Source organism: Pezoporus occidentalis, unplaced genomic scaffold (genome assembly GCF_034315485.1).
Source record: "Pezoporus occidentalis ecotype Australia unplaced genomic scaffold, CSIRO_AGI_Poc_V1 ctg21, whole genome shotgun sequence".
Taxonomy (NCBI): Eukaryota; Metazoa; Chordata; class Aves; order Psittaciformes; family Psittacidae; genus Pezoporus; species Pezoporus occidentalis.
In genome coordinates, this window is record NW_026913964.1 from 411402 (window position 1) to 439300 (window position 27899).

General features: G+C 40.5%; 1 protein-coding gene across 5 annotated transcripts in view; it reads left to right on the forward strand.

Annotated features, from left to right (window-relative positions):
* CHID1 (chitinase domain containing 1) overlaps positions 1–27899 on the forward strand; it is a 125542-nt gene that overhangs the window by 39072 nt on the left and 58571 nt on the right. For all 5 annotated transcript variants that reach the window (XM_062619094.1, XM_062619095.1, XM_062619096.1 and 2 more), the window contains 2 exons: positions 3690–3791; positions 6075–6230. In XM_062619094.1, coding sequence (XP_062475078.1) covers positions 3690–3791; positions 6075–6230 — 258 coding nt within the window. The remainder of the gene's footprint in view (positions 1–3689; positions 3792–6074; positions 6231–27899) is intronic.

A 27899-nucleotide genomic window follows, 5' to 3' on the forward strand; every position in this document is an offset into this window, starting at 1 on the left:
GGCCCCCCTTCAGATACTGGAAGGCTGCTATGAGGTCTCCACGCAGCCTTCTCTTCTCCAGGCTGAACAGCCCCAACTTCCTCAGCCTGTCTTCATACGGGAGGTGCTCCAGTCCCCTGATCATCCTTGTGGCCCTCCTCTGGACTTGTGCCATCAGCTCAATGTCCTTTTTGTGTTGAGGACATCAGAACTGTACACAACGCTCCAAGTGAGGTCTCACAAGAGCAGAGTAGAGGGGCAGGATCGCCTCCTTCGACCTGCTGGTCACGCTTTTGATGCAGCCCAGGATACAGTTGGCTTTCTGGGCTGCAAGCGCACACTGCCGGTTCATGTTAATTTTCTTATCGACCAACACCCCCAAGTCCTTCTGTGCAGGGATGCTCTGAATCTCTTCTTTGCCCAGTCTGTAGCTGTGCCTGGGATTGCTCCAATCGAGGTGCAGGATCTTGCAGTTGTCATGGTTAAACTTCATGAGGTTGGCATCAGCCCACCTCACAAGTGTGTCAAGGTCCCTCTGGATGGCATTCCTTCCCTCCAGCGTATCAACCGAACCACACAGCTTGGTGTCATTGGCAAACTTGCTGAGGGCGCACTCAATCCCACTGTCCCCACCAACAAAGATGTTAAACAAGACCAGTCCCAATACTGACTCCTGAGGGACACCACTCCTTCCTAGACTCCAGCCGGACATTGAGCCATTAACCACAATTCTTTGTGTGCGACCATCCAGCCAGTTCTTTATCCACCGAGTGGTCCATCCATCAAATTGATGTCTCTCCAATTTAGAGACAAGGATGTCGTGTGGGACAGTGTCGAATGCTTTGCACAAGTCCAGGTAGGTGATGTCAGCTGCTCTACCCCTGTCCATCAGTTCTGTAGCCCCATCATAGAAGGCCACCAAATTGGTCAGGCAGAAGTTCCCCTTAGGGAAGCCATGCTGGCTGTCACTAAGCACCTTGTTGTTTTTCATGTGCCTTAGCATGCCTTCCAGGAGAATCTGCTCCAAGATTTTGCCAGGCACAGAGGTGAGACTGACTGGTCTGTAGTTTCCTGCATCATCCATTTTCCCCTTCTTGAAAATGGGGGTTATATTTCCTTTTTTCAGTCATAGGGAACTTCACCTGACTGCCATGATTTTTCAGATATGATGGCCAGATGGCAACTTCATTCGCCAGCTCCTTCAGGACCCGTGGGTGGATTTCATTAGGCCCCATGGACTTGCGTATGTACATTCAGGTTATTAAGATGGTCTCAAACCAGATCCTCTCCTGCAGTAGTCCCAAGGTCTTCATTCTCACAGTCCCTGCATCTGCCTTCCAAGACTTTGGTCGTGTGGTCAGAGCATTTGCCAGTGAAGACAGAGGCAAAGAAGCCATTAAGAACCTCAGCCTTCTCAAAATCCAGGGTACCCAGTTCTCCTGATTGCATACCTGCCCTTGAGTTGAGTTTATGATTAAATATCAAAATGTTTGGAAAACTTCAGATAAGAAGCATAACAGCTGTTGAAAAATATTTAGGTTTTATCCTTGAATGCCAATTTTCTTGACTAAGAATGATTCTCAAGGCATGAATCAAAGACTTGCAGTTTTGCTCCAGTGAACAGTTTCCCAAGGTGCTTGGCTAGAGCAGAGTTGACTGGTGGTGCTGCTTGAGCTGGTGAGTGGTACTTGCTTTCTGTGAATAGCATTGGTGTTTTAACACTATCCATGAATGGATGAAGCATATTCCTTGCTGCTGGGTTTGTTCCAAGTTGAAAATTTATGACCTTGCTCCTCAGATGGCATTCCTGTGTAGTGGAAGTAGTTCAGTTACATGCTTGCTTTGGAGAAAATGGAGAAAACTATAGCAATAATTGATTTCAACCTGGTTTTGTTTTTGCTTTAATTTTATTCTTTCCCCCTCTCTTAGTCCTTGGCACTGTATATGAAAAATGGATATAGAGGGCAAGTTACACATACAAATTTCATTAAAGTACTACCCAGCTTAATCTACAAAGCAATCCAACTTGCCCTAATATCTAAAACACATAACAATTACTTTTTATACTTTTCCCTTCATGAGTAATCACAATCAATTTACTGAAAATGTGGTTTGCTAGTTTGCATTGGGGAATTACTTTGCCTACAGTTGCCATGACATTGTTTCAAAGATGTCTTTCATTTTCCTTATTCTTGTAGAACAACTGTAGTTTGCAGTTGCAGTAAATGACAAGCAGATAACTATAAAAAAAATGAGGTCCACCAGTAGGATCAGGAGTGAAGGTCTGTTTTAATTTGTTAAAACCACGGAAGGAAAAGGATGGGTTTCTCTGTAATATGACAAGTAGATCAGTGGTTCTGAAAATTTGAGACTTAACAGTACTCCACTATGCTTCATGATTACAGCTACATAATCCAGTGTATGCTTCATCAGGTTTATTGACCTGACTTGCAAATATCGTTCATGCTTTGCTCCCTTATAACATGACAGGCACGTTATATAATTTAGTCTGCTCCACTGTGTAACCTGTATTCTGTTATCCTCTCTTCTAATGTGATAGAATGGTAGAACAGAAAGTAAACTGATAAATGAACACTGCTATGCTCTGATGATCTATTCATATTGTTGGATGAAGAATTTGCACACTGATCCAAAAGTGATAAGGTCAAAAAAAAAGCAATTTTTTTTTTCCAGTTTATTACTTGCATCTGTCACTGAGCATCTTTTTTGGTTTCAACATTTAAAATGGAACATAAGTAGTTTGAATGGGTACCTTGTCTAGACAGAGATTGCCTACTAACTTCTGCGTCAAGTAGCAGCTTATACTACTGGGAAGGTCTGGATTCTTAAGTGTCTGGTCTACTTTCTAGAGGAATCTTGTATAATCCTCTGTCCTTAAATGGCAGAGTGGCACCACAGGGTTTGTAGCTGTTAAACCATGGGTTTTTTTAATCTCTTCTGTCTCTTCCTCTATCCTTTCCCTCTCCTTTCCTTACGTTCCCCTAGGGACCCTGCTCTCCCAGGCTGTTTAGGACAATATGTAATTTCTCTTTCTCATCTTAATATGCTTAATGTGCCTTAGAGCCCTCAGCCTGACAACAGCTTCTCCTTTTTTGTTCAGTCCCATCTTTGCAATGTGATTAAGGGTGCCTTACGTTCCCTGCTGTGCTATGTGTGCTGCTAGTTCAAGGTTAATGAATTCTCTTCGAAACAGATTCAGCATTTTCAGGCAACTTGCGTGCATTGTTTCCGAGTTGAATGGTTGAAGGAAGTCAGCTGTCAAAAATACAACCCCTCAACCATGAAGCTAAAGTAGATGTTGACCCAATGCTAGATTTTGTAAATCAAGAATAAGCAAAAAAGAGGGAAGTAAAAAAATCGTGTTCCATATTTCATGCAAAGACGTGCAGAAGGCATAACTAGACTTCTGTCTAGAGAAAGTCATTGAATAGATTTCTTCTCTTCCCCTTCCCTCTTTCACCCCCTCCTCCCCCCTCCCCTCCCTCCCCCCCCGGTGGAAGAAATGGATGAGATTTTTCTTTTCTTTGACGTTTATTATAAGAATGACATTGCAGCATCTTTGTTTTGCCACCTTTGGAATGAAAGATTTTTCTTACCTGATCAAATGGTATGAAACCTGAAGGAAAGAATAAGCCAGGTTATTGTAGTAATTTATCTCTTCCTGTTTTTGTTTTGGTTTGTTTTAAAAGGACTAACCAGCCAGGAATGTTCACAAAGAAAGAATTTGATCAGTTGGCCTCAGCAATAGACAGCTTCAGTCTCATGACATACGACTATTCAACACCACAACGGTAAGACTCCATCTAACATTACAAAAAGATTGCTGAAGGAACTGACTCCCAGTTCAGTCACTATTAAATCTACAGTATGAGGTCATTTTTTTAGTAAAGTTGATAGTGTGTTGTAACTGTATTAGTTAATGAGGTTTTGGATTAGTAATTAGGATAGGTGAATTTTGAACAAACCAAGAGCTCAGGACATTGTTTAACAGGAAAATACATTTGGCACCCAGATATTGTGAAAGGCTTTGTACTCAAGGTAAAAAAATACTTTTTTACTAGTTCCACGATATTTACTCTTTTCCAGGGCAGGTTCTTTTGTTATTACTTTTTAGCACAGTTCTGCAGGATAGGTACATGAATAATCTAATACATGTCAGTTGTGCTTCAAAGCTAATTTTTTCGACAATGACAACTCATTTGCCTTATCCTAGGCAGCAGAGTGCCTCCCTGATACAGCTTCTTATGTGGCAGTTCATCAAACCAGATCAGGGAACTGATCTGACTGGAAAATAATACAGAACCTCACTCTTGTACATGAATACTAATTTTCAGGAGTACTAGTTAATACTTTTAACCGAATGAAAGCGAAACAGCAGTGTAGCTGAGGTCCTTAAATTTTGCAGGGACTCTTTAATGTTACTGTTCTCCAAAAGCATGGTTCACCTCAAATCGTAGGGAAAGGACATGCTTTTGGAATTCCTGTTAGATTCTGTGTGTCTTGCTTCAAGGTGACTGTCCAGAGTTAATATTTGTGGTAAACTGACAGATTTAGAAATGCCATAATTTTTGTTTTTTATTATATCGCTAAAATCTTTGTCACTTGTAGTATGTTAGCATTTTGATAATGTCTAGACAGGTTTAGCAGAAAGGAACTTTTGTCTCTTCTGAAAAGAATTTGTATACCTGCTTCCCCAGGCCTGTCTCTGCATCTTCAAGCCAAGCGACCTAGAGGAGAACAAACATAGACAGTAATATGTACTGAAGTTAAAACAATTTTTTGTTACTCTCCTGCTGGAATATGCAGCATAGATGTATCCAGCTTAGGTTTCCTCTAGGTAAATCTGAGATCTATGAAGTGATAAGGGCTTTTGTTCATGCTATACAAACCCATCTGGAACCCTGAATGCATTTCAGAATTCTGTTCTGTAGGCTATGTCTTTCCTGTGTGGCAAAGCTGCACCATGCTTTGTGCCATGTTAAAATCACAGCTTGTAGTACAGTCACATCTTTATACTTTCACTGGTGCTTTAAATTACTTAGACCTGACTTGGAGTTCCTAATCTTTTTTACTTGAAAGGAGGAGGGAAGCATTCTTCAGTTCATACCCGCTGTATTTGAAATAAATATAGTTTATAACATGTAATGCTTTTAGTCTGAGAAGGGATTTGATAGAAATAAAATCTTTTTTTTGCCTGAATTTGCCTTGATTGGTCCAAGTATGTGAAATGCAGGATAGTACATACTGTTTTGTCACAATTCTTTTGCCTTTAAATATGGACACAATTTCCAGCAACATTCCTGTACTGTATTAGCAGATTGAGTTTTAATGGCACAGATATCCAGAAGGCTCTGAGGCAGGTACTTAGAAGGGAGTAGATGTTGATATTTGTAAAACTAAAATATGCTTTTCCTTTTACCATGTTAGCGAGTGTTTGTGATAAAGTCTGCTCTCCTCTCTGATGAGAGAGGAGTGGAAAGAGCACCATGTCCTGATGCTGTATGTATGACAATTCATTTACTCTGTGAATTAAGGCTCTGCCCTTGTTCTTAATTTAGCTTTTTGTTGAGTAGTTGCCTGTTTAGGATTTTGTCCATAAATAAGCCTTAAAACAATTATTGAAACCAATCACTGATTTTCTAGTTCTTTCTGTAAATAAATGGCGGATTTTGTCCCAGTATGTTGTGCCAGTTTACAGTAAAAACATTGAGGATGTTACTGAAAAAAGCTAAAGTCATAAAGAGTTGTGAATTACTGTGTAGGCATTGTGCCAGGCCCAGTGACAAAGAAAATGTGCTAGGTGGAAACCTTTTCTTACCCACTCTTAAGACGTTTTGTGTCCCTTCACCTTGGAAGGGAATCACAAAGTCAAGAGTGGGGCAAGCATGTTTTGTACTTCAGCACTTCAAGCCACTAGAGAATGTACATTTAACCTTTATATACTGTAGGCTAACCTTCAATGATTTTTGTGTGCCATAGTTTGCTTTTTACAATTTATACTAGGCAAAAAGAGAAGGCCAAGAATGAATGTGCACCTTTTCTGACAACCTGTTTGTTTCTCGCTAACTTGACAGGCCTGGTCCAAATTCCCCTCTTTCCTGGGTACGAGCCTGTGTTCAAGTACTGGATCCTGATTCAAAATGGAGGAATAAAATACTTTTAGGGCTGAATTTCTATGGCATGGACTATTCTGCTTTGGGAGCCTCTGGGGAGCCAATCCTTGGTAGCAGGTAAGACTTCTCTGAATAGTAAGTACTTATGTATGATATATTCTCACAAAACTCAGAAATTTACATGTATTCTTGTTTAGAAATATGGATGTGTAACAAAGAAATGGCAAAAGTGATAAATCTGCACTTGAAAATAGTAGCTTGGTAGAGTAAGATCTGTAGCTTCTCCTCCCTGTAGAAAAGTCCAGATAGCACAGTTATCCTCTCAGAACTTCTATGAGAAAATGATCTGTGTTCTCTCTTTTCTCTGTCTGTGGTTGTACATGCAGTTTGCCATCTGTGTGTTAAAATATTCTTCAGTATTCTCTTACTCTGTGTATCATTTTGGAGATTCAGGCAGTTGACCAAAGATTGTTTCTCTTGGTTCCTGAAGTTGTTACCTGTTACTCTGAAACTTGATACTGGTTTCAAACAGCAATATGCCACCAAGTTTTTTTGAATAGAAAAAGCTGCAATAAGCTCACCTGGAGACAAAAATCTGTAACAAGGTCAAGGGAAATACTCCAAAGCCAGCCTGAAATTTCATATTGATTCTCAGAGGAAAATGGTTTCTTTAATTTTGGGTAACAACCACCTATAATGACAGAGAGCTTTGTACAAATACAAAGTCAGGGTATAGTATATCAAGCCAGAATTAAAGCAAAAAAAACAGTTTTAATTTGGCAGGAAAATCAAATTTATTCAGAAGCTTGTCATTAATTTATCAAGTAGAACCAAGCCAAATGGAAACAAACCTAAAGCATAAGAGGTGAGTGTTCTCACTTTCACAGGTTAATAAATTCATTGCACCAGAATATTTCAATATAGTAACAGATCGCATGTTAGGCATTGAAATATTATCTGAGGTGGACTGTATAAGGTAAAGGCCTGAATCTTTTATGTCCATTCCTTCAGTTTAGCAAACACATTGTCATCATTGCACTTGCCTCTGCTGTCTTCCACCTTCGCCATGGCTGTTTGCAGGGGTAATACTGTAGACAGTTTTATCCCAATGCTGAATTGTGTTTGAATCTGGCTGAAAAACAGAAAATGAGTGGGGATAAATAAAGCCACTGTGTTCAGTGAAAGGTATATAGTGAGTATATCAGATGGCTTCTGTAAAGTTAGTTGTAGTGGTTAGGCAGGAAAAATAATAGTCAAAGTATTGTTGATTTACAAGCCTAATTATACAAGCTCAGCACAATTAATGTAGCTTCACTGTAATATTTACAGTTCCTTTAGCAGGTAGGAGTATAGCACTATCTAGCAGAATAAAAGTATATTGCTTTTTTCTGAACTGCAACTTTTGCAGTGAAGTTTCTACTTGATAACATACTGCATACTGAGATAGCATCTACTTTTATGTTTCATAGATTCTTCTGACTATAGGATAGTGTTAATTCATGATGCTTTTTAATTAATGACAAATAGTTGAGCTAAGACTAATCTATGATTAACTTCTAATGAAAGAGGCTATGTTTACATGGATGTTGGCCACTGGTGCAGAGTACAAGACAATGTTTTATACAGAGAATGGTCCTGTTAAGATATTCTTCATTGATAGACCATGATACTGTAATCTTTCATATATCTGCCAGAAGCAAGGTTGTGGACAGGATCTTTAAGAGACTTTGAGTTTATACATAAAACACATTAATTTTCACTTTGCTGCCTTACCTATTAAACATTGGTCAATGGTTTAAGTTGATTTTTTCCAGAAGTACATTTTTGAGCATATACTGTTATGTATGCCTTCACTATATGTGTTGTGTAGTAACGTAATAGTAAAACAGGTTCAAAATAGGTACAACAGCTTCAAAATAGGCCAAGCTTCTGACTTAAAGAAAACAGTGGGTACAGCTTGTTCAGAGATGCTTTTCTGCCCTTCCTCCAAAAAAGCTTCCCTCATATTCCACTATTAATACTCTGGCTGTGTCAGGGGTTTTTTTGTTCTATAATAAGACAAATGGCTGAGGGTGATCTATTCCTTCTCATTTTTATATCTGCTTCATACTACATAAAAGGCTGCTCAGAAGCTATGTACAGTGTAAAGTGGGTGGCTTGATTATTTATTTTTCTCACCTTGAATCCTTGGTGAGTTTGAGCTTCCAGTTCCTTGGAGATTGTAATGCAGTGTTAGGTAGGACCTGTAAAAAATGTTCAAGGATTGAGTCATGGCTCCCTTAAGGCACCCTCCATATGTTGTAGTGATTGTGATGTTAAAAGAAAGTACTGGTATTAACTAAATAGATCTTGAATGAATTTTAAGTGTGGTATGGTGTGACAATTTTTTTGTTGTAGATTTCCGTTCAGGTTACTGCATCTGATATATATTCCATGGGCAACATGCCAGTGCTCCTTGGCACACTGTAAGGTGCACACTGTCTTGCTGAAATATATGCATCAGAATCTGATCATCTTTAATAAGAGAGGTGGAGAATTGTAAGCTTTAGTAGCAAACTATATTCCCAAGTTCTTTGATGTGAAGGTAGCATGCACTTAAATTGATTATTAGTATAGTTTATGCATAGGATTACATGAGGAGTGCAGAAACTTTTGCTGGTCTCATGTTTGTTTTTTCTTTCATGATAGAAATTAAGTGATGGAAAGAGGCTTGAAACATAAGATTGCATTCACTGAATATTTTTGCTGTCAGGAAGTGCATAAAATAACTTTCAATAGGATTCCTCTGGCAGTGTTTTCTTTTTTAATTCAGAATGCAATCTAAAGGTAGAAGTGATTGGTTACCATTTTGCTGAAAAGATATACAACCTTTACATGTAATATCCTTTTTCCTTCATACATGCCATAAAAAGTTGCATGTATATGTGTATGATTCTATGTGATTGTGTGCCTGTATATATATGTAAATATCAGGATTAAATGAAATGAATTTTTCTTTTATGACAAAATGTAGTTTGTCTTTTGGGTGTTGTTACAGTAGGAACTACAGCTTATATTTGCAGTAACAATGTGTTTCTCTGTCCTGGGTTCAGCAGTAGCAGTCATGTTTTTCCTTTGTGTTAGCTGGTGCAGTGCTGTGTTTGACTTCCAGCCTGGGAACAGTGTTGGTGAAGCCAATGTTTTCGGTTGTTGCTAAGTGATGTTTACCCTGACCAAGGACTTTGTGAGGCTCATGCTCTGCCAGGGAGGAGGGGAAGCTGTGAGGAAGCAGAGATGGGGCGCCTGACCCAGGCTAGGCAGGGAGGTATTCCATACCACAGCACGTCATGGCCGGGGTGGGGGGTAACTGGGAGTTACTCGGAAGGACACGGGCTTCTGGGTGGGACTCGTTTCTTGGCCGGTGGTATCGTATTCTCTTCCCTTGTTATTTTCCCTTATCATTGTTGTCGTTGGTGGTAGCGGTGGTGATTTGTGTTGTACATTGGTTGCTGGACTGTTCTTGTCTCAACCCGTAGGAGTTGCACTCTTTCGATCCTCCTCCCCGTTCCTCTGGGAGCGGGGGAGGGGAGAGCCCCGGTGGGGGGGGGACATGGACCTCGATTGTTGTCAGCTCGGCACCACTCACTGGGAGTGAGTGAACAAGTTACCTGACTGGGTTTAAACCACGACATTTTCTTGCAGTTTAGTTACAAGTATTACTTGTCACTCTCAGAGATTATAGTACATCCTGGTGCTTTAATGAACCAAGTACTATTGTTTAGCTGCAGGGAAGGTACATACCTGTCTATATTTTGTTCTGACATAATCTGTATGAAAACCTAAGCAGTAAATAAAGGTGGTATGCTTGTGATTCCCCAGATTGCCTCTGGTGCTTCTGGCAATGTTTTCTGCCCTCTGGCTGTCAAGAATCGAGTATCTGTACTGCTAAGATGTAGTCATTAAATTTTACCACTGTATTAAAATCCTGTTAGAACACAACTATCTGGTGTTGCTGACTTGCTGCTCTAATGATCAATTTGTTCCAGCATGTCCTCTATTGATACTGCAATCTGACAGTATTTCTTCTTCACCTCAAAGTATATGTCTTGGGTAAATAATTCCTCAGTAGTATACACTAAAGTTTAAGAGTCATTCAGCCTTTCTGCAGAATCTTCAGTTTTGAGTTCTTTTTCAGCAAGCTTCTCAATCTCATGAGCTTCTTCTGATGTACTTTCTTTGCTTTTAGCTATCTGCTCTTCAAAATCTGTCTTAATCATATATTTCAGCTTGTTCAGGTTGTAAATATGATGTTAAATACAAAAGCTGCTATATTTGGGTTTTACATAAAACGCATTCCTTATATCTTTAGAACTGAGAAAAAGGTTTATAAGGCACATGACTGGTCCTGAAGTTCAGTTGTACAATTTTGTATTGGCTGTGGGTATGTATATCTCAGTGCATCTGTTCATAAAAAAAATGTAGTCAGTTACAATGTACATTTTAAATGGTGAGCATATTGCTGTGAAATGTGCTCTTTGTCTCAGGATCTTTTTTAATGATAAATTTAGTACAGGCAACATTTAGGCAGTCAAATGCTGACAAAATAATAATTATTTAGTCCTTCACTGCCTTGTTGTATTCTAAACATTAGAAGATAGCATGATGGAATTGGAAGAGACTACTTCTTTAGCTTAAAACAAAGGGAAGAGCCAGAAACCTTCATTGTAAGCTAAGTTTACTTACTTTCATAAATCTGCATGTGGGTGTATGCAGCCAGTATAAAGTGAAATACACTCATTGCTTGGAAGCCTTATTTGGGCTGGTGAGATCACTCACCAGTGGCAGACCTAAACCCACTACTAGCCCTGATTCTCTTCAAAGAACATAGATACCACTATGTATGTATCCGGATTTATCCACTATCAATTCCTAGGCTCCCATTGCACTATCCTTTCTCCTGTTCCGTGCTGAGAGCAGTGATTATGTTTGCCTTGTTGACCACCACCTCTGAGACACTCACTGTGTTCAGTTACACTGGAAATCAACTGGGGAGGAGTGTGAAAATGGCTGGCTAAGTGCAGTGTGCTGACTTGCTGGATCATATGCAGTATAGATTCCTCTGGGAAGCTTCTGAAGGCATGACTTCCTCGTCTTTTTGAGCCAAAAGACAGCAGCGTGGATGAAGTTCACGCCTTCAGCACCGGAGCGAGGGGAAACACCGCGTCCAGGGCCTCAGTTCTGTGCGGCTGGAGCCCCTCAGGCAGCCTCAAGCCCTCGCCAGGCCTTGCCCAGGAGGCGCAGCTCTCCTGAGGCGAGCAGGGACTCACAGAGGGCGGAGCGCGACGAACAGGGCGTGGCGCGGCAGTTGGCGCCGGCAGTTGGCGCGGACAGGCGGGCGGGACGGTGAGCCCTCGCCTGAGGCCAGGGGCCAGCGCCAGGACCCGGGCAGGGAGCTCTGCTTCGGCTGACCCGGAGGTGGCAGCGTCGGCAATATCAGGGCACGATTGGAGAAGGCCCCAGTGTCAGACCGTTTCGTTCGTGATCCCAAGAGTGAAATTAAGACGCGAATAAGATCAAGCACCATAATTGATTAGTTTATTTATTATGAAAAAAAAATATAAAAATGGGATTTTTTTTTTTTTTTGTAATAAAGGGGATAGTGATAGGACAGATTGGAAAAAAAAGTAGAAAAGCAAGAATTCGGGGTGCAGAGAGAGAGATTGAGTCACCCCTGTGGACTCTCTCCAGAGGTGTCCTGGGGATCCATCATCGTCAGTGGTGGGAGTTCTCCAGGGTTCATAGTCAGTGTCAGAGTGTTCCCAAGAGTCCATAGTAGTCATCAGAGGTAGGTGTCCTTGTGGAGGTGTCTGTCTGGAGTCGCCTCCTTGAAGGTACCCTGTGGAGTCTGTCTCGTGGAGTTGTCTTCATGGCAATGTCTCATGGAGGGTGTCCCTCAGGGTCTGTAGTAGTCATTGGTGGAGAGTGTCCTCATGGAGGTTTCCTTCTGGAGTCATCCTCATGGCAATGCCTCCTCTTCATGATTACCTTTTACCACGGGGGAGGAGGGGGAGGGAAAGTACCTCTGTTCTTCATGTCATGTATTGTGTGTTCCTGGTGGACCAGTTTCCCTGGTCTTGCAGCCAGCTCTTCAACTGCATGTGTCTGCAGCAATTCTTGGGATGATGGACAGAAGAGTCTTACCTCAGATCTTTCCCACTCGTCTCTCAGGCAATGGTTGGTGGAGTCCCAGTTCACCTCCTCACACCCTTTTCCCAAGCAATGGACATTGGAGTCTTAACTCCCTCCAGCCATCTCTGAGACAAAAGATAGGTGAATCCCATCTCAGCTTGTCATACCAGTCTTTGAGACAATGGACTGTGGAATCCCATCTCAACTTCTCATACCAATCTTTGGGACAGTGGACAGTGGAGACTGATTTCAGATCAATCTCTCCCAGGCACCCAGACAGAGCTGACGAGAGGGGAGGCTGCAGCACAGACCTCAAAGTGTAAAAGGTGCCTTGACTTATTTCTTGAGGCATGGGTGCACAGTGGGCAGGGCTGCACTCTGTGTGCCCTGATGGAGGTCCTCCTGCAGCAAGTGGAGGAGGTGCGGGAGACTGTCAGTAGGCTAAGATATACCAGGGAAGCTGATAGGAAGCTGGACTGCTTGCTCCAGGCCCAAACTGTTCAGGGCCCACAAGTGCCCACGATAGCACATACAGAAAATGATGGCATTCATCCAGGAAGCTGGGAGCTAATATATAAAAAAAAAAAAAAAAAGAGGAAGAAGAGAACAGTTAAAAGCAAGGAGCTTCCTCCAAAATCCAGCATCCCCACCCAGAACCACTTTGCAGTTCTGCGGGGGGCTAATGAGGAAATGCAGACCTCACCAAATGAACAACCAGCTGATGCACCAGTAAAGAGGATCACTACTAGTGCCTCCAGGAGAAAGTGGCGTGTCATAGTAGTAGACTCTAGTAATAGTAGGCAGGTCAAAGTAGACTCTGCTATGAAAGGGCCTGACCCGATCTCAAGGGTGATGTGTTGCCTAGCAGGGGCTCGGATCAGGGATGTTGCAGAGAGGCTGCCTGGTCCAGTAAGTCCCACTGACTGTTGCCCACTTCTTGTCCATGTGCGTGCTAGTGATATTGACAGCAGTAGCCTGTGAATCATTAAGGAGGACTACAGAGCCCTGGGAGAGGTGCTTAGGGGATCTGGGGCTCAGACAGCTTTTTTATTGATCCTCCAGGTCAAAGGGGAAGACCTTGGAAAGACCAGGCAGATTTGGCAGGTTAATAAATGGTTAGAACAGTGGTGATATAGTTTGGTTATTTAGAACACAGGACTCGATTTTGGACCAGGTCTGCTGGAGGCTGGTGGAGCTGGTCTGATGAAGGGGAAGAGCTGCTTTGGTAAGAGACGTGCCAGGCTGGTCAAGGGAGCTTTAAACTAGATGTGCTGGGGGAGAGGGGTACCTATCCATCCCAACACTCCCAGTCAGTTGCCAGCACCTTTGTTAAATGTGTGGAGTAATGCAGAGATATTGCAGCCACTCCAGCTAATGAGTCAGCTTTATTTGGAGCTCAGCTCAGATGCCTCTAAACAAATGCCTGTAGTATGGGCAGTAAATGAGAGGAATTAGAGATGTGTCCATTGCTTTGGGGATATGACACTATTGGTATCATAGAAGTATGGTGGGATGGCTCCTATGACCAAAGTGGTGTAATGGAAGGTTGTAGGCTCTTTAGGAAAGACAGGCTAGGCAGATGGGGAGGGGTAGAAGCTATTTATGTCAGTGATAGGCTGGAAAGTATGGAACTCTTTCTGGGGACAGGTGATGAGTCAACAGAGAGCTTGTGGGTGAGGGTCAAAGGGAGAATAGCGATGGGAGACATTACTGTGGGGATCTGTTACAGGCCACCCAATTAAGAGGACTCTGGATGAAGCTCTCTATAGACAGATAGAAGCAGCCTCACACTTGCAGGCTGTTATCCTCATGGGGGACTTCAACCACCCTGACATCTGTTGGAATGACGGTATGGCCCAGCACAAGTAATCCAGGAGGTTCCTCGATTGTGTGGAAGACAACTTCCTTCTGCAAGTAATAGAGGAGCTGACAAGGAGAGGTGCCATGCTTGACTTCATGCTCACCAACAGGGAGGGGCTGGTTGGGAATGTGACAGTCCAAGGTGGCTTTGGCTGTAGTGATCATGAGATGGTTGAATTTGAGATCCTCAGGGCAGTGAGAAGGGCATGCAGCAAGCTCACTACCCTGGAGTTCAAAACAGCAGACTTTGGCCTTTTCAGGAACCTGCTTCGGAAGGTTCCATGGGATATACCCCTAGAGGGTAGGGGGGCCCAAGACTGTTGAACGATATTCAAAGATCACCTGCTACAAGCTCAGGAGTGTTGTGTCCTGACTAGAAGGAAATGCAGCAGGAGGGCCAGGAGACCTCCATGGATAGATAAGATGCTGCTGAGAAAACTTAGAGGGCAAAAAAGAAGCTTATAAAAGGTGAGAGCAAGGACAGGTGACCTGGGAAGAGTTGTTGATGTTGTCTGGGAAGCTAGGGACCAGGTCAGGAAAGCTAAGGCCCAGTTAGAATTGAGTCTGGCAAGGGATGTGAAAGAAAACAGGGCTTCTGTAGGTATGTAGCAAGCAAAAGACAGACAAGGGATAATGTGAGCCCTGTCCGGATGCTAGCAGAACTGGCTACCCTGGATTTGGTCTCCAAATCCAATGAATTTTTGCTTCAGTCTTCACTGGCAAGTGGTCTGACCATGCCGCCCATGTCTTGGAAGGAAGATGCAGGGACTGTGAGAATGAAGACCTTAAGGCCACTGTAGGCCACTGTAGGAGAGGATCAGTTTCAAGGTTGTCTTAGGAGCCTGAATGTGCACAAGTCCATGGGACCTGATGAAATCCATTTGCAGGGTCTGAAGGAGCTGGCAGATCAAGTTGCTTTAACCACTGTCCATCATATTTGAAAAATCATGGCAGTCAGGTAAAGTTCCTGACAACTGGAAAAAAGGGTAATGTAACCCCCATTTTCAAGAAGGGGAAAATGGATGACCCAGGGAACTGCAGACCAGTCAGTCTCACCTCTGTGCCTGGCAAAATTTTTGAGCAGATTCTCCCGGAAGGCATGCTAAGGCACATGAAAAACAACAAGGTGCTTGGTGACAGCCAGCATGGCTTCACTAAGGGGAAATCCTGCCTGACCAATTTGGTGGCCTTCTGTGATGGGGCTACAGACCTGATAGATATGGGCAAAACAGTTGACATCGTCTGCCTGGACTTGTGCAAACGTTCGACACTGTCCCACATGACATCCTTGTCTCTAAACTGGAGGGACCACTCAGTGGATAAAGAATTGGCTGGATGGATGCATGCAGAGTTATAGTCAATGGCTCAATGTCCAGTTGGAGACAGGTAATGAGGGGTGTCCCTCAGGGGTCAGTGTTGGGTCCAGTCTTGTTCAGCATCTTTGTCGGTGACATGGACAGTGGGATTGAGTGTGCCCTCAGCAAGTTTGCCTATGACACCAAGTTGTGTGGTTCGGTTGGTACGCTGGAGGGAAGGAATGCTATCCAGAGGGACATTGACATAGTTGAGAGGTGGGCCAATGCCAACCTCATGAAGTTTAACCATGCCAAGTGCAAGGTCCTGCACCTGGGTCAGGGCAGTCCTAGGCACAGCTACAGGTTTGGCAGAGAAGAGATTCAGAGCAGCCTGAGGAAGGACTTGGGAGTGTTTTGTGTGTTTTTTGTTTTTTTTTTATTTTTAGGCCTAGTGAAGGTAATCTGAATATCATCAGTATAGAAGTTGAATGAACTTTCTTGGTAACTCAATATCATTTCAGTTGGTTGAGTTTATAGGAAGACAATTACAGTTTGCTATTGCTAAAGAGCACCACTTTCAAAGCTTTATTTAGCAAGCTCTAGGGTAAATCTTGATAAAGCACAGTTCCTTGTCTTCCCTTCCTCCCCCCCAGGTCTGCTAAAGTCATATCTCTGTTACTTGGCTATGTCAATGCTATCAAGCAGACTGGCACAGAAGAAGTCCTGTGCACCCAGTACTTTGGGGCTTTTTTCTTTGGCATGACTATAACTTGGTCCTGTGGACTGAAACTCATCAGCTGTTAGTATGCCTTTTCTGCTGTCTTATCCAAAAAAACCCCAAACCCGATTCATTTCATGCGCTCTGAGACTGCTCCATGATGCAGGCCAAAGTATGGTGTTAGCTTTTCTTGTAGAATCTCCATCCTGATGTGACCAAAAGGTCTGTAGGCACAGTGATACAATCTAAATGCCTCCTTTCTTTTTGACACAGTGCCTTTAAACAGTACACTGGAAAAAGGGGAAAATAAAGTGAAGTTACAAAGCATAAGATAAGGGAACAGGAAATAATTCTGTAAAATTATTTCAACATTTCTCAAGGCTGGTTTTTGTGCACGGTTGTTTAAGGTTCACAGTAAGTGTGCATATTTATTACAATTCTAGAGAAAAGTAGTAATTGCAGCATGAAAGTATGCATTGATCTCATTTCTGATGGAAGAACTTGCTAACCAAGTCATGAACCGGCATGGAAATATGTAACTCAGGAGCAGGGTTGAAGCTTGAAGCCTTGAAGTAATACTTACAGAAAACAGTAATGGAGCGTATAGCTATGCAGTTTTTGAAGTAATGGAATTGCAAGTGTGTTCCGCAACATTAACAGCTTCTGATTTGTGCAAACAGCTTGTTTACACTTGGTGTTATGCAGCAGGTGATTTGAATGAGATTTCTGGTGAAAACATGCAACAGCAGCATAAGGTCCAATAAATTATTTCTTTTTACAATTTTGTGGGATATCTCAGTTTATTATTAACAGCAGGAAGTAGAGGGAGGAGGGGTCTTCCCTCCCTAAATTATTTCATGCCTATTTTAGGAAAATGGATCAAGAAATGTTAGCAATAAATTTTAGCTAAAGTAGTTCTTGGATTTTGTGCTCTAAAAATAGGAGAGCTGCATTTCAGAATGTTTCTGGAACATACTGTTGTTCTTGTCTAAAATAGAAATCATGTCAGACTGAGATACTTAATCTACATTTAGGAATTACAGTATTATGAAAATTATTTCAAATAAATCATTTGTAAACTCAATGAAATTTACAAGATTATGCCCAAAATATAGATATGTATCCTAAATAGTTCTTTATTTCTGACAGTTTTATGTATGTCGTTTCCATGTTTATATCAAATGTTTGTTTTGTTGCCCTATTTTAGAAAGAAATTGTCTTTGAGAAAACTGAAAATATCTTCATAAACCACATCTTTGTAAACCTTTTGCAAATAGCTTCTGCCTTTTGTCATTTACCTGCCCTTAAGGTTGGGGAGGGGAAAAAAAATCCACTAGAATGGTATTTCATGTAAAGTTCAAGGTTGCTGCATTGCCACACTTCTTAGAGCAGGTACGTGCACTTACCTGTTTGTGAGTGAGGACATTGATCAGGCAAGAGGGTTGAAATGGAGTCTGTACGTTCTGTGACTTAGTTTCTGTAAGATTGGGGATAGTCATACTGCCAACCTCACATACAGGTTAGGGGTATAGATGGCAGGTAGTGCTTGCAGTCTTGGATGTAAAATTATCTACTGCAATTGTTAAAGGCCAGAAGAGGTAATCTTATCATTAGTGTTTCCTTGTATTTGACAAAATTTAGAGACATCTGTGTTTTACAAGATTGATTTTTTTTTTTTTTTTTTTTGTCCTGTTTGAGTGAAAGTTAAGTGACTCCCTCTGACTTACTTTCTTACGTTGTTTCCAGCTGAGGAGAAGTTGTGGGTTAAAGGTCTGTACTTAATATGCTGAACATTTTGAGCCACAAACCTGGGAAGGTTAAAGTCAATGAAGCTGTCACTTTCTATATTCTTGCACTGCTTTGAGTTGTTTTTAATGGATTTAGATATAGTTACATTTCATTTGATTCTACATTTTATAGTCATTTTCACTGTTTTTTATAGTACATTTTCACACTACAGTGTGAAAAAAATTCAACATAGAAGTGGAATATATCTTTGTATTGACAGCATGAGTGAAGTTCTGATTGCTCTAGGGAATAATAATCTGTAGAATTGGTCCTAGATTTTAGCATTTGTGGATTATAAGCACACAGAGAGAAATCAAAGAGAGATGCATCCTTAGGAACACCTTTATGTACCAAATCTGGGAAACTAAATTGTTTGTTGGAAACTGGCATTGCAGAACCCTTGTTACCCAGTGAATACATGATGTTAACTATGGGGATAATAGTGTCTCTGCAGTTAACACTGAAACTTGGAGTTGTAATGTGGTGTATCATATCATCTTGACTGCTGCTTACTTAAAAATCTAAAATCTGTTTTCTCTGTATTGGGTTTTCACTGGGGTGCATATTGTTGTTTTGTTTAGTTTGTTTTGGGATTGTGGGTTTGGGATTTGGGTTTTTTTTTGACACTGTCTTACCTTGTCCCAGGCATTCTGAACTGTTTAGTTTATCCTGGTTTTCATTCTGTACTTGAGTTTGCATATTGAAGGCCAACTGAACAGTTCTCTTTTTCCTGATGGATGTATCTTTGGGAAAGTGAATTTGAAGACAGAGGAATGGGTAGAACAGTTAAAGATGAATGGTAAATTGTATGTAATTTTTAATTGTTTTTTATGTTTGACCCTAGAGACCAATATTATAAGAATCTGTATGTGTAAAGTGGGTATCATGTTGCAGATGCTTGTATCTTAAGTGTCTGTGTCTCTGTAAGCCTTTCTTGAGGATGCTGGTTATAAGAATTTTAGAACTAAGGGTTGATGAGGGTAGTAGACACAGTGCTTCCATTTAAAAGCATAGTCAAGTATAGTAGTCTGTGTGATTCTTGTTTATGATTTAGAAACAAATATACTCAAGAATATTTCAGCTGTTCTTTTTATTCTTCCATGCAAATCTAATCACAAAAGAAAACTAATCAGTCTGGTGATGGAAACTGTCAGTGAAAGCCAGCTTTCTATTAAGAAATTAAAATTTAACTAAGGTGCTTAATAAGTGTGAAGTAAATTTAGTCTCTCTCCAGCTTAAAAAAGAAAAAAAGAAGTCCCATACCATTGATGGTAATATGTCAAGGTTACAGAGTGTCCTACCTATAAATTTGGATTGGATCTAAAAAATCTGTTCATAAGTGAAGAGTTTTCTTCCTGCTCCATACCTTTAGAGTCTTCCTTGAGAAAATCCATGAAGGGAGTATTAAGCATAAGATATGTTGGGAGCCGTGTTGTTGTCTGGCAGCATTTACTTGGCAACTGTGTTAAGAATAATTGAAAATCTGCATGTTTTTAAAGCAAAAATTTGTAATGGGATCATGAGCTTACCTGAAGTAACATACTGATAATTTGCAAAGAAACCATTTGTCATTAGTCTTTCATGAAATGGTCATTATCAAACAGCATAATAAAGGAGTGATGACATGTATTGCTATGTGCAGTAAGATCTTCCTATATATCTGAGTAACATTTTGTTAGAATCTGTTTATAGTACCATGAGAAAGAGATGTATAAAAAAGTGTGTATTGGGAACATAAATTTAAAATCTTCAAGTGTAGTAGTTGATAGATTTAAGCAATTGGGACTCTGTGGCAACAGATGAAACAATTTGTTGTAAAGGACTCCTCAATAATTTTGTACTTGAATAGGAAAACAAGTGATCTTTTAGGTGCAGTAAGGAAAAGTAAATGTCTTCAAATATAACAGTTTGGAGCATGGAAAAAAAAATACGGAGCTGACATGGAGCTATTGGTTTCAAATGACATTAATGTGCATACTTTCACATGTGCTGTTCAGAATTACAGTCCAAATTATTTCTTTTCCATTCAGTTTCTCAGTGTTCACTGCAGTTACTTACTAGAATTTCCTTCTAAGCAGTGGACGCAGTTTAAGATCATCCTTTCTGCTCTGCTACATGTTGACAGCTTTTCATTTGAAACTGGAATATTTCTGTTCACATGGATCTGATGGGAAGTTATCTTTGGAGTTCCAGAGCTTTTATTTCTGTACATTCTATGCAGAAAAAGCATTGAAGCAGTCTAATGTGATTCACTGTGGTACTTATAGAGGGTTTAAAATTTTAGGAATGGGTTATTTAAAAAAAAAAAAAAAAGATATTTTTGCACCTTTGTAGAATCCGAATAACAAAATGTCCTCACAGGCTACTAGAGTAGCATTAGCTAATTTAGATCATGTTTTCTACTTAGCTGTTTATATTTTGTACACTGTGCTGAATCTTCCTTGGATTCTGACATTTATTTATCTGCTGTTTAAATGTCTTTGTTCCTCCTTGCGTGAGTTGAAAAATCTCTGTAATTAAAATGTTTTGGCAGATTCGGTATCTGGATTCTAGTAATAGGATGTTTCTTGAGCTGTAAAACTTTAAAGAGCTGCTGATTTATACAATAAAACCTTTTTGTTCGCAGGATACTACGTTTGTTTTCAGAGCTTATTTTCACATTAAATTTTTCTGCTTGAAAACCTTTGTTTTGATTGTTATTAGCAATGAGAAGTACATTTTAACATTTATCTGTTTTATCATATTTTACACATAAAGCCTGCAGCTCAGATAATCCATGTCCACTGAAAAACTACTGGTTCGTGAAAGTGGGTCTTCAGCCAACACATAATCAGACATAAAGGCAAGAAGAGTAATGGAAGAGAATAATCTTTTGATGCTAACTTTCCTTCATTTATGTAAATGCATAATGTGAACAATGGTGGCATATTTATTTATGCATTACTATTATGTCAGTTTTAAAGCTGATTTTACTTTCCCCAGTCCATATTCTCTGGTAGGAGTAGAAGGTAAGTTGAACTAGCAGTATTTATAGAAATATGGGAGGGGGGTGGAGATCCTTGCAGGAGTAAGTCTGGGTCATATTAAAAAAAAAAACAACAACATAGGTCACCTGTTTCAACACAGGTGTTGGACCTTGAAGAAAGAATTAAAAATCATAAAATTGTGGCATTAGTGATAAAATCATAGAGTAGTTAGGGTTGGAAAGGACCTTGAGATCATCTAGTTCCAACTCCCCTCCCATGGGCAGGGACACCTCACACTAAACCATGTCACCCAAGGCTTCGTCCAACCTGGCCTTGAACACCGCCGGGGATGGAGCATTCACAGCTTCCCTGGGCAACCCATTCCAGTGCCTCACCACCCTAACAGGAAAGAATTTCTTCCTTATAGCCAATGTAAACTTCCCCTGTTTAAGTTTTAACCCGTTACCCCTTGTCCTGTCACTACAATTCATAATGAAGAGTCCCTCTCCAGCATCCCTATAGGCCCCCCTTCAGATACTGGAAGGCTGCTATGAGGTCTCCACGCAGCCTTCTCTTCTCCAGGCTGAACAGCTCCAACTTTCTCAGCCTGTCTTCATAGAGGAGGTGCTCCAGTCCCCTGATCATCCTTGTGGGCCTCTGGACTTGTTCCTACAGTTCCTTGTCCTTTTTGTGTTGAGGACACCAGAACTGTATACAATACTCCCAAGTGAGGTCTCCTGGGGGGGGGGGGGGGGGGGGGCTACGTTGTCTTTTTTTTGTTTCCTACATACCTATAGAATCCCTTCCTGTTATCTTTCACATCCCTAGCCAAGTTTAATTCTAACTGGGCCTTAGCTTTCCTAACCTGATCTCTAGCTTCCCAGACAACATCCCTGTACTCTTCCCATGCCACCTATGCCACCTGTCCTTGCTTCCACTTATTATAAGCCTCTTTTTTCATTTGAATTTTCCTCAGCAGCTCCTTATCCATCCAAGGAGGTCTCCTGGCCCTCCTGCTGCACTTCCTTCTAGTGCAGATGCAACACTCCTGTGCTTGTAGTGGGTGATCCTTGAATATCAACCAAGATTCTTGGGCCCCCCTGCCCTCTAGGGCTATATCCCATGGAACCTTACTAAGCAGGCTCCTGAAGAGGCCAAAGTCTGCTCTCTTATTTACTGCAAAATGGCCAAATTCTGAATTTAACTTATTCATAAAGCTGCTAATTTCAGTATGTGAAGCAATGGTTTTCTGTATTCAATTTTCATAACTGTTAAAGTTTGGAGCATTTTATGGACATTTAATATGATTGTCTTTTTAAGGATGCATAAAACCCAAGTAGTTTTATTATTAGGATATTAAGTGTAACACACAGTGTTGATGACCATGATGTAATGCTCTAGTGCAGTGGTGCAAAATGTCTGTAGTTTCCCTTTTTCCTTTAGTGTTTTGCCATTTTAATCATTGTAATGTACTGACTACGTTTCTATAGTCGTATTTCCACATTTAGTAGAATAATAAAGCAATCATTCATCAATGGAATCTTGTTCCAATATTTTAACAAAAATGAACATCTTAACTAGGTAAGCTGCCTTGCCTTTTGCAGCTTCATTGAGCAGTTTCTGTTTATGTTTAAATACAGCTTTTATTGTTCTACTTGAAGCCATCCTTTAAATAATCTGACTTGGTAACACAGGACTTTTTACCTTCAGAATGTTTGGGGTTTTTTGTGGTGTGTTTTTTGGTTGGGTTTTGGTTATTTTTGTTTGTGGGTTTTTTTTTGCTTTTTTTTTATTTCCCCTCTGGGATTGTGAGACTGAGGCCCCTGTGTTTCATTACTTGTTGCTCCTAATGTAGTATCTGAGGATAAGTGTTGTGTAAATTTTTTTCTTTCCTTTGCCTGTAATTTGCTAAATCAGTCAATATGCCTGATAACTAAGGGTGCTATGCCGGGGGAGCAAAGCTCCCTGTCCGCTTCGAAGCAAACTGTAATATAAAACTAGAACTGTTATGCAGTTTGAAAGCAAATGATAGGAAAATGTATTCAAAACAGTCAGGCATCTGTGAAGAGAGACCCATGTTCTTTAGCTGAGCAAGATAAGGATTCAAGGTTATGCTTATGAAGGGAAAGGAAACAATATGATGGTGAAAAAGCAGAATTTTTAGTTGAACTAAAACTGCTCTTTTTCATTTCCTTTCTCAGTTCTGCTGTTGACTTTGCTGTGAAACCTTAGCAGTTTATATAACCACATCCCCTTTATTTGAACTATCAGAAAAGTAAGCATGTTTGTATTTGTTCTAGGAGTATTGCAAGTAAGAGATATGCATTTGAACTTTGGCAGATGTTGAAATTTTTGGTACAGATGAAACATCTTGGAATTAATTTCAGTATGCAGTTTGTGCTTTTGTAGTGATTCTGTATGTAAAATTGGGAAGATACAAATTTATATAAAAAGACTGGTATGTTTTTCAGAGCAGTGGTGAATATAGGTAATGCAACAATTCAAGGACACTGGGCAGTAATACCATAATAAATATTTGAGTGTCAGCTAGAGAATTTAACTAGTCTTTACTTGTGTTTGGTTTGAGGTTTTTTTGGGTGTTAGGAGGAATATCTGATCTTTTCATTCAAGACAAAGATCTCTTTTGCCTTACTCTATAATAGCTTTTCATATTTTCCAGTTTCTTGAATTACTTTATTCATATACATTTAATAAGTTATTTAACGAGTCCATGGCATTATCTTTTCTTCTTAATTTGTCCGATTTCTCTTTAAAGCTCTTGGTATTAACCTCACTTACTGCCTTGTGTCCTTCACTTTCATACTCTTGGTGGTTATTAGTATTCGTTTGTTGCTAAATATAATATTCATGAATGGAGTTCCTTTGTTTTCTCATAGAATCATAGAATCGTTAGGGTTGGAAAGGACCTTAAGATCATCTAGTTCCAACCCCCCTCCCATGGGCAGGGACACCTGACACTAAACCATGTCACCCAAGGCTCTGTCCAACCTGGCCTTGAACACCGCCGGGGATGGAGCATTCACAACTTCCCTGGGCAACCCATTCCAGTGCCTCACCACCCTAACAGGAAAGAATTTCTTCCTTATAGCCAATGTAAACTTCCCCTGTTTAAGTTTTAACCTGTTACCCCTTGTCCTATCACCACAGTTACTAATGAAGAGTCCCTCCCCAGCATCCCTATAGGCCCCCCTTCAGATACTGGAAGGCTGCTATGAGGTCTCCACGCAGCCTTCTCTTCTCCAGGCTGAACAGCCCCAACTTCCTCAGCCTGTCTTTGTACGGGAGGTGCTCCAGTCCCCTGATCATCCTTGTGGCCCTCCTCTGGACTTGTTCCAACAGCTCAATGTCCTTTTTGTGTTGAGGACACCAGAACTGTACACAACACTCCAAGTGAGGTCTCACAAGAGCAGAGTAGAGGGGCAGGATCGCCTCCTTTGACCTGCTGGTCACGCTTCTTTTGATGCAGCCCAGGATACAGTTGGCTTTCTGGGCTGCGAGCGCACACTGCCGGTTCATGTTCATTTTCTTATCGACCAACACCCCCAAGTCCTTCTGTGCAGGGCTGCTCTGAATCTCTTCTCTGCTCAGCCTGTAGCTGTGCCTGCGATTGCTCTGACCCAAGTGTAGGACCTTGCACTTGGCATGGTAACACTTCATGAAGTTGGCATCAGCCCACCTCACAAGCGTGTCAAGGTCCCTCTGGATGGCATTCCTTCCCTCCAGCGTATCAACCGAACCACACAGCTTGGTGTCATTGGCAAACTTGCTGAGGTCGCACTGAATCCCACTGTCCATGTCAGCGACAAAGATGTTGAACAAGACCGGTCCCAACACCGACTCCTGAGGGACACCACTCATTCAGTTCCTTCAGGACCCATGGATGGATTTCATCAGGTCCCATGGACTTTTGCACATTCAGGTTCTTAAATTGCTCTCGAACCAGATCCTCTCCTACAGTGGGCCTATCATCTTCATTCTCACAGTCCCAGACAATTTGTCTGGAGAATAGATTTTTGACAGGGAAATGTAGAATGTAATAAGGAAAGAAAACATCTACCATGATTGTTGTAAAGTCAAAGAAAAAAATAATTCATGACAAATAAACCAAACTTTTTGTTCCTAAACATGTGGTTCAGGTAAATAATTTTTATCATTCAAGTGACAGTACAAGGATTATCTTGCAAAATGAGCCAAAGAACTCAGCCTTTCTCCAGCCCTCCAGTGAGTAACAATTCTGCCCTCTGTTCACTTCTCTTCGTGGTCACCAGAGTACTGAGACAGAATAAAGGGAAGTCATAGACTATTCAAGCTTCTTGCTGAAGGGGAGCCTTTATCTTAAAAAAAAACAAAACAAAACCAAAAAAACCCAAAAACCCAAAAAACAAAAAACAAGCCCCAGCATTTTTTACAGGAATGAAATTGTTTTGTTGGAGGGGGAGGTTTGGCCTTTATTAAAAACAGTCATCGAATACTGTGCAACAAGGGATCTTGGTTTGGATTCTGAAAATGTGTTTTTTGAAAATGTTCACATTTTATACTTCACAATATTAAATGACAGCATTTTTCTCCATAATTGCCAAACAAGGCAGGCCATTTTATAGCATCCTCTTTGTAGTAGAAGATTGTCTCAAAACTGTATGTTCAAGGATGGGCTGGGTATGTTACAATATTTTCGCCTAATTTGAAATTACTTTGAGGAGATTCCAAGTTATTTGTCTCTTCCTCCATCCCCCCCCCCATGTTAGTGTATATAATAAAAGTTCTGAATGTTGTCCATTCTGTCTTGTATCAGCATTGTAATAGGTTTCTTCTGTGCCAGAAACAGCAGTCCAATTAACTTTCCCAGGGCTGTAGATCTCTTTATACTTGCCATGTAGTTCTATTTAGGCTTTTATTTGATGCCTGATTTTTCAGCTATTTATTCAAAATCTTCACTACTTCTACTACATATTTTTAATTTATATGTCCACCTCATGGAAAGTTCACCGTACCCATGCATGATCTTTTATCCTACACTGTGCTAAAGCATATTTTTAAAGAATGATTCCATTCATAATTCCAAATTCTGCATGTTTTACAAACTTTGACATATTGAAATAAAAAAGTTCTCAAGAATATCCAAGCTGGTATTACATGTTGCTTTTAGAGCAGGTTAAGCCTTCTCTCAGTACTGCAGCGCCAAAAAGGGACATTCCTGTTGCCAGAAGTTTTGTAACCTAAATAAGGAAACAGAGTTGCTAGAGAAAGTGAGTTAGAGGAACATCTGAAATTCAACTGAAAATGTTTTGATGGAAGCAGAAAAGCATGTTAATCTTAGATTAAATTGGAAATATAAATCAAATACTTGAAGTATTACATATCACCTTGACCTGCTTGTATGGAAAAAAAGCTTTATTTTAGGGAAGAACAAACTTAAAAGGAAGGTAGGCAGAGATGGAGGGATTCTAATCATTCAAGTTGCATAGTAGAAATATAACAACATTTGAAAAGCAGTAAGCCTGGCTGAATAACTTGCATAAATATATTGATTTATTTACCCATGTTATTGCACTATTAATTTGCAGAATTGTGCTTCCAATTGCTGGGAAATGTAAAATGTTTAAAAACAAATTCCAAGTATTCATTAGTCTGCAAAAAAATGGCTGGTTTGAGTACAGGTCTAAACTAAATTATGTATTGAGATGCGAAGGAGTGATTTTTGAACTAGCAATGAAAATTAGTATCTCTTTATGAACAGCTTGAAGTTCCACTGTGTTCTATTTACTTTTGAGGTGCTTATTCATATTTCATATATATTAGTGCCAAATACAGTGTTTGGGTTTACTTTGATAAATTAACTATCTTGAATATTCTACATTTCCTCATCCAGGTTATTACTGTTTTTCTTAATTTCTTAAGAAGAATTGCTCACATTGTCTCTGCTGGTCAACTTTTCCGTGCAGCTTTTCTTTGCAGTGCATTTTGGATATATCAACTACTTTAAACCAAATTTGATCAAGACTGAAGTAGTCAAAGATTTTTCTGAATATAGGTAGCTTAGCAGAGCTGCAAATTAGAAGTTATGGTTGTGAAGAGAGTAAGGCTCGCTACCATAATTGCTTGCCAGAGAATCCATATAAAGCTCAACTTGGAAAAGCTTGCATTTGATTAGGTAGGGGGAAATCCAGCTAGAGATAGGAAATCAGATTTCATGAGTCGTGCTGTGCATAGAATTGCTTGCTGTAACTGTAAACCTTGGTGTTTTGGGGGGAGAAGAACTGTAGGAGCCTTCACTGTTTTCAGTACTTAGGGTCTCCTTCTGTCTGTTGTGAACTGTGTCCTTAGTTGGGCTAGAGTAGATTATGTCTGTGCATTTCTCGCTGTGATTCTTTGGATGTGAGTTGCATGGAATATTGCAGCAGCTTTTTGATGGGTAGACTTGGTTGATGTGACGCTTTCTGCTTGACTGTACATAAATTTGGGGAAAAGAACATTATTTGCTTTACACTGATTTGATACTCAAAAAGATCATGACTTTTTTATCAAAAGATGATAGAAGTATATTTGCTGTAAATTTGCATAGCAAGGAATGTTCTGTTGGAAACAAGGTACGTAAGTTTTTATTTTTTTAATACTATTTAAACTGACAGAAGTGATACCCAAATCTGCAAGCCTGTCTAAATGGTAACTAGTGTCAGTAATCGCAATTAAGATGACCTGTCCTGGGTTCAGCTGTAACAGTTATTTTTCTCCTTCTTAGTGGCTGGCGTAGTGCAGCTAAGCACGACATGACCTCAGAAGCCTCCTTTATTAGCTGCCTTATCATATACAGACTTCATCTTTCAATGGCTGAGGAAGAGAGACAAACAAAAAAACAACCACCCCCCCCCCCCCCAAAAAAAAGAACAAAACCAAAACAGGGAGAAAAACAAAAAAAAAAGACTGGAAAAGCTATTCCAGTCACATTCAAATGCCAGGTACATGAAGCAAG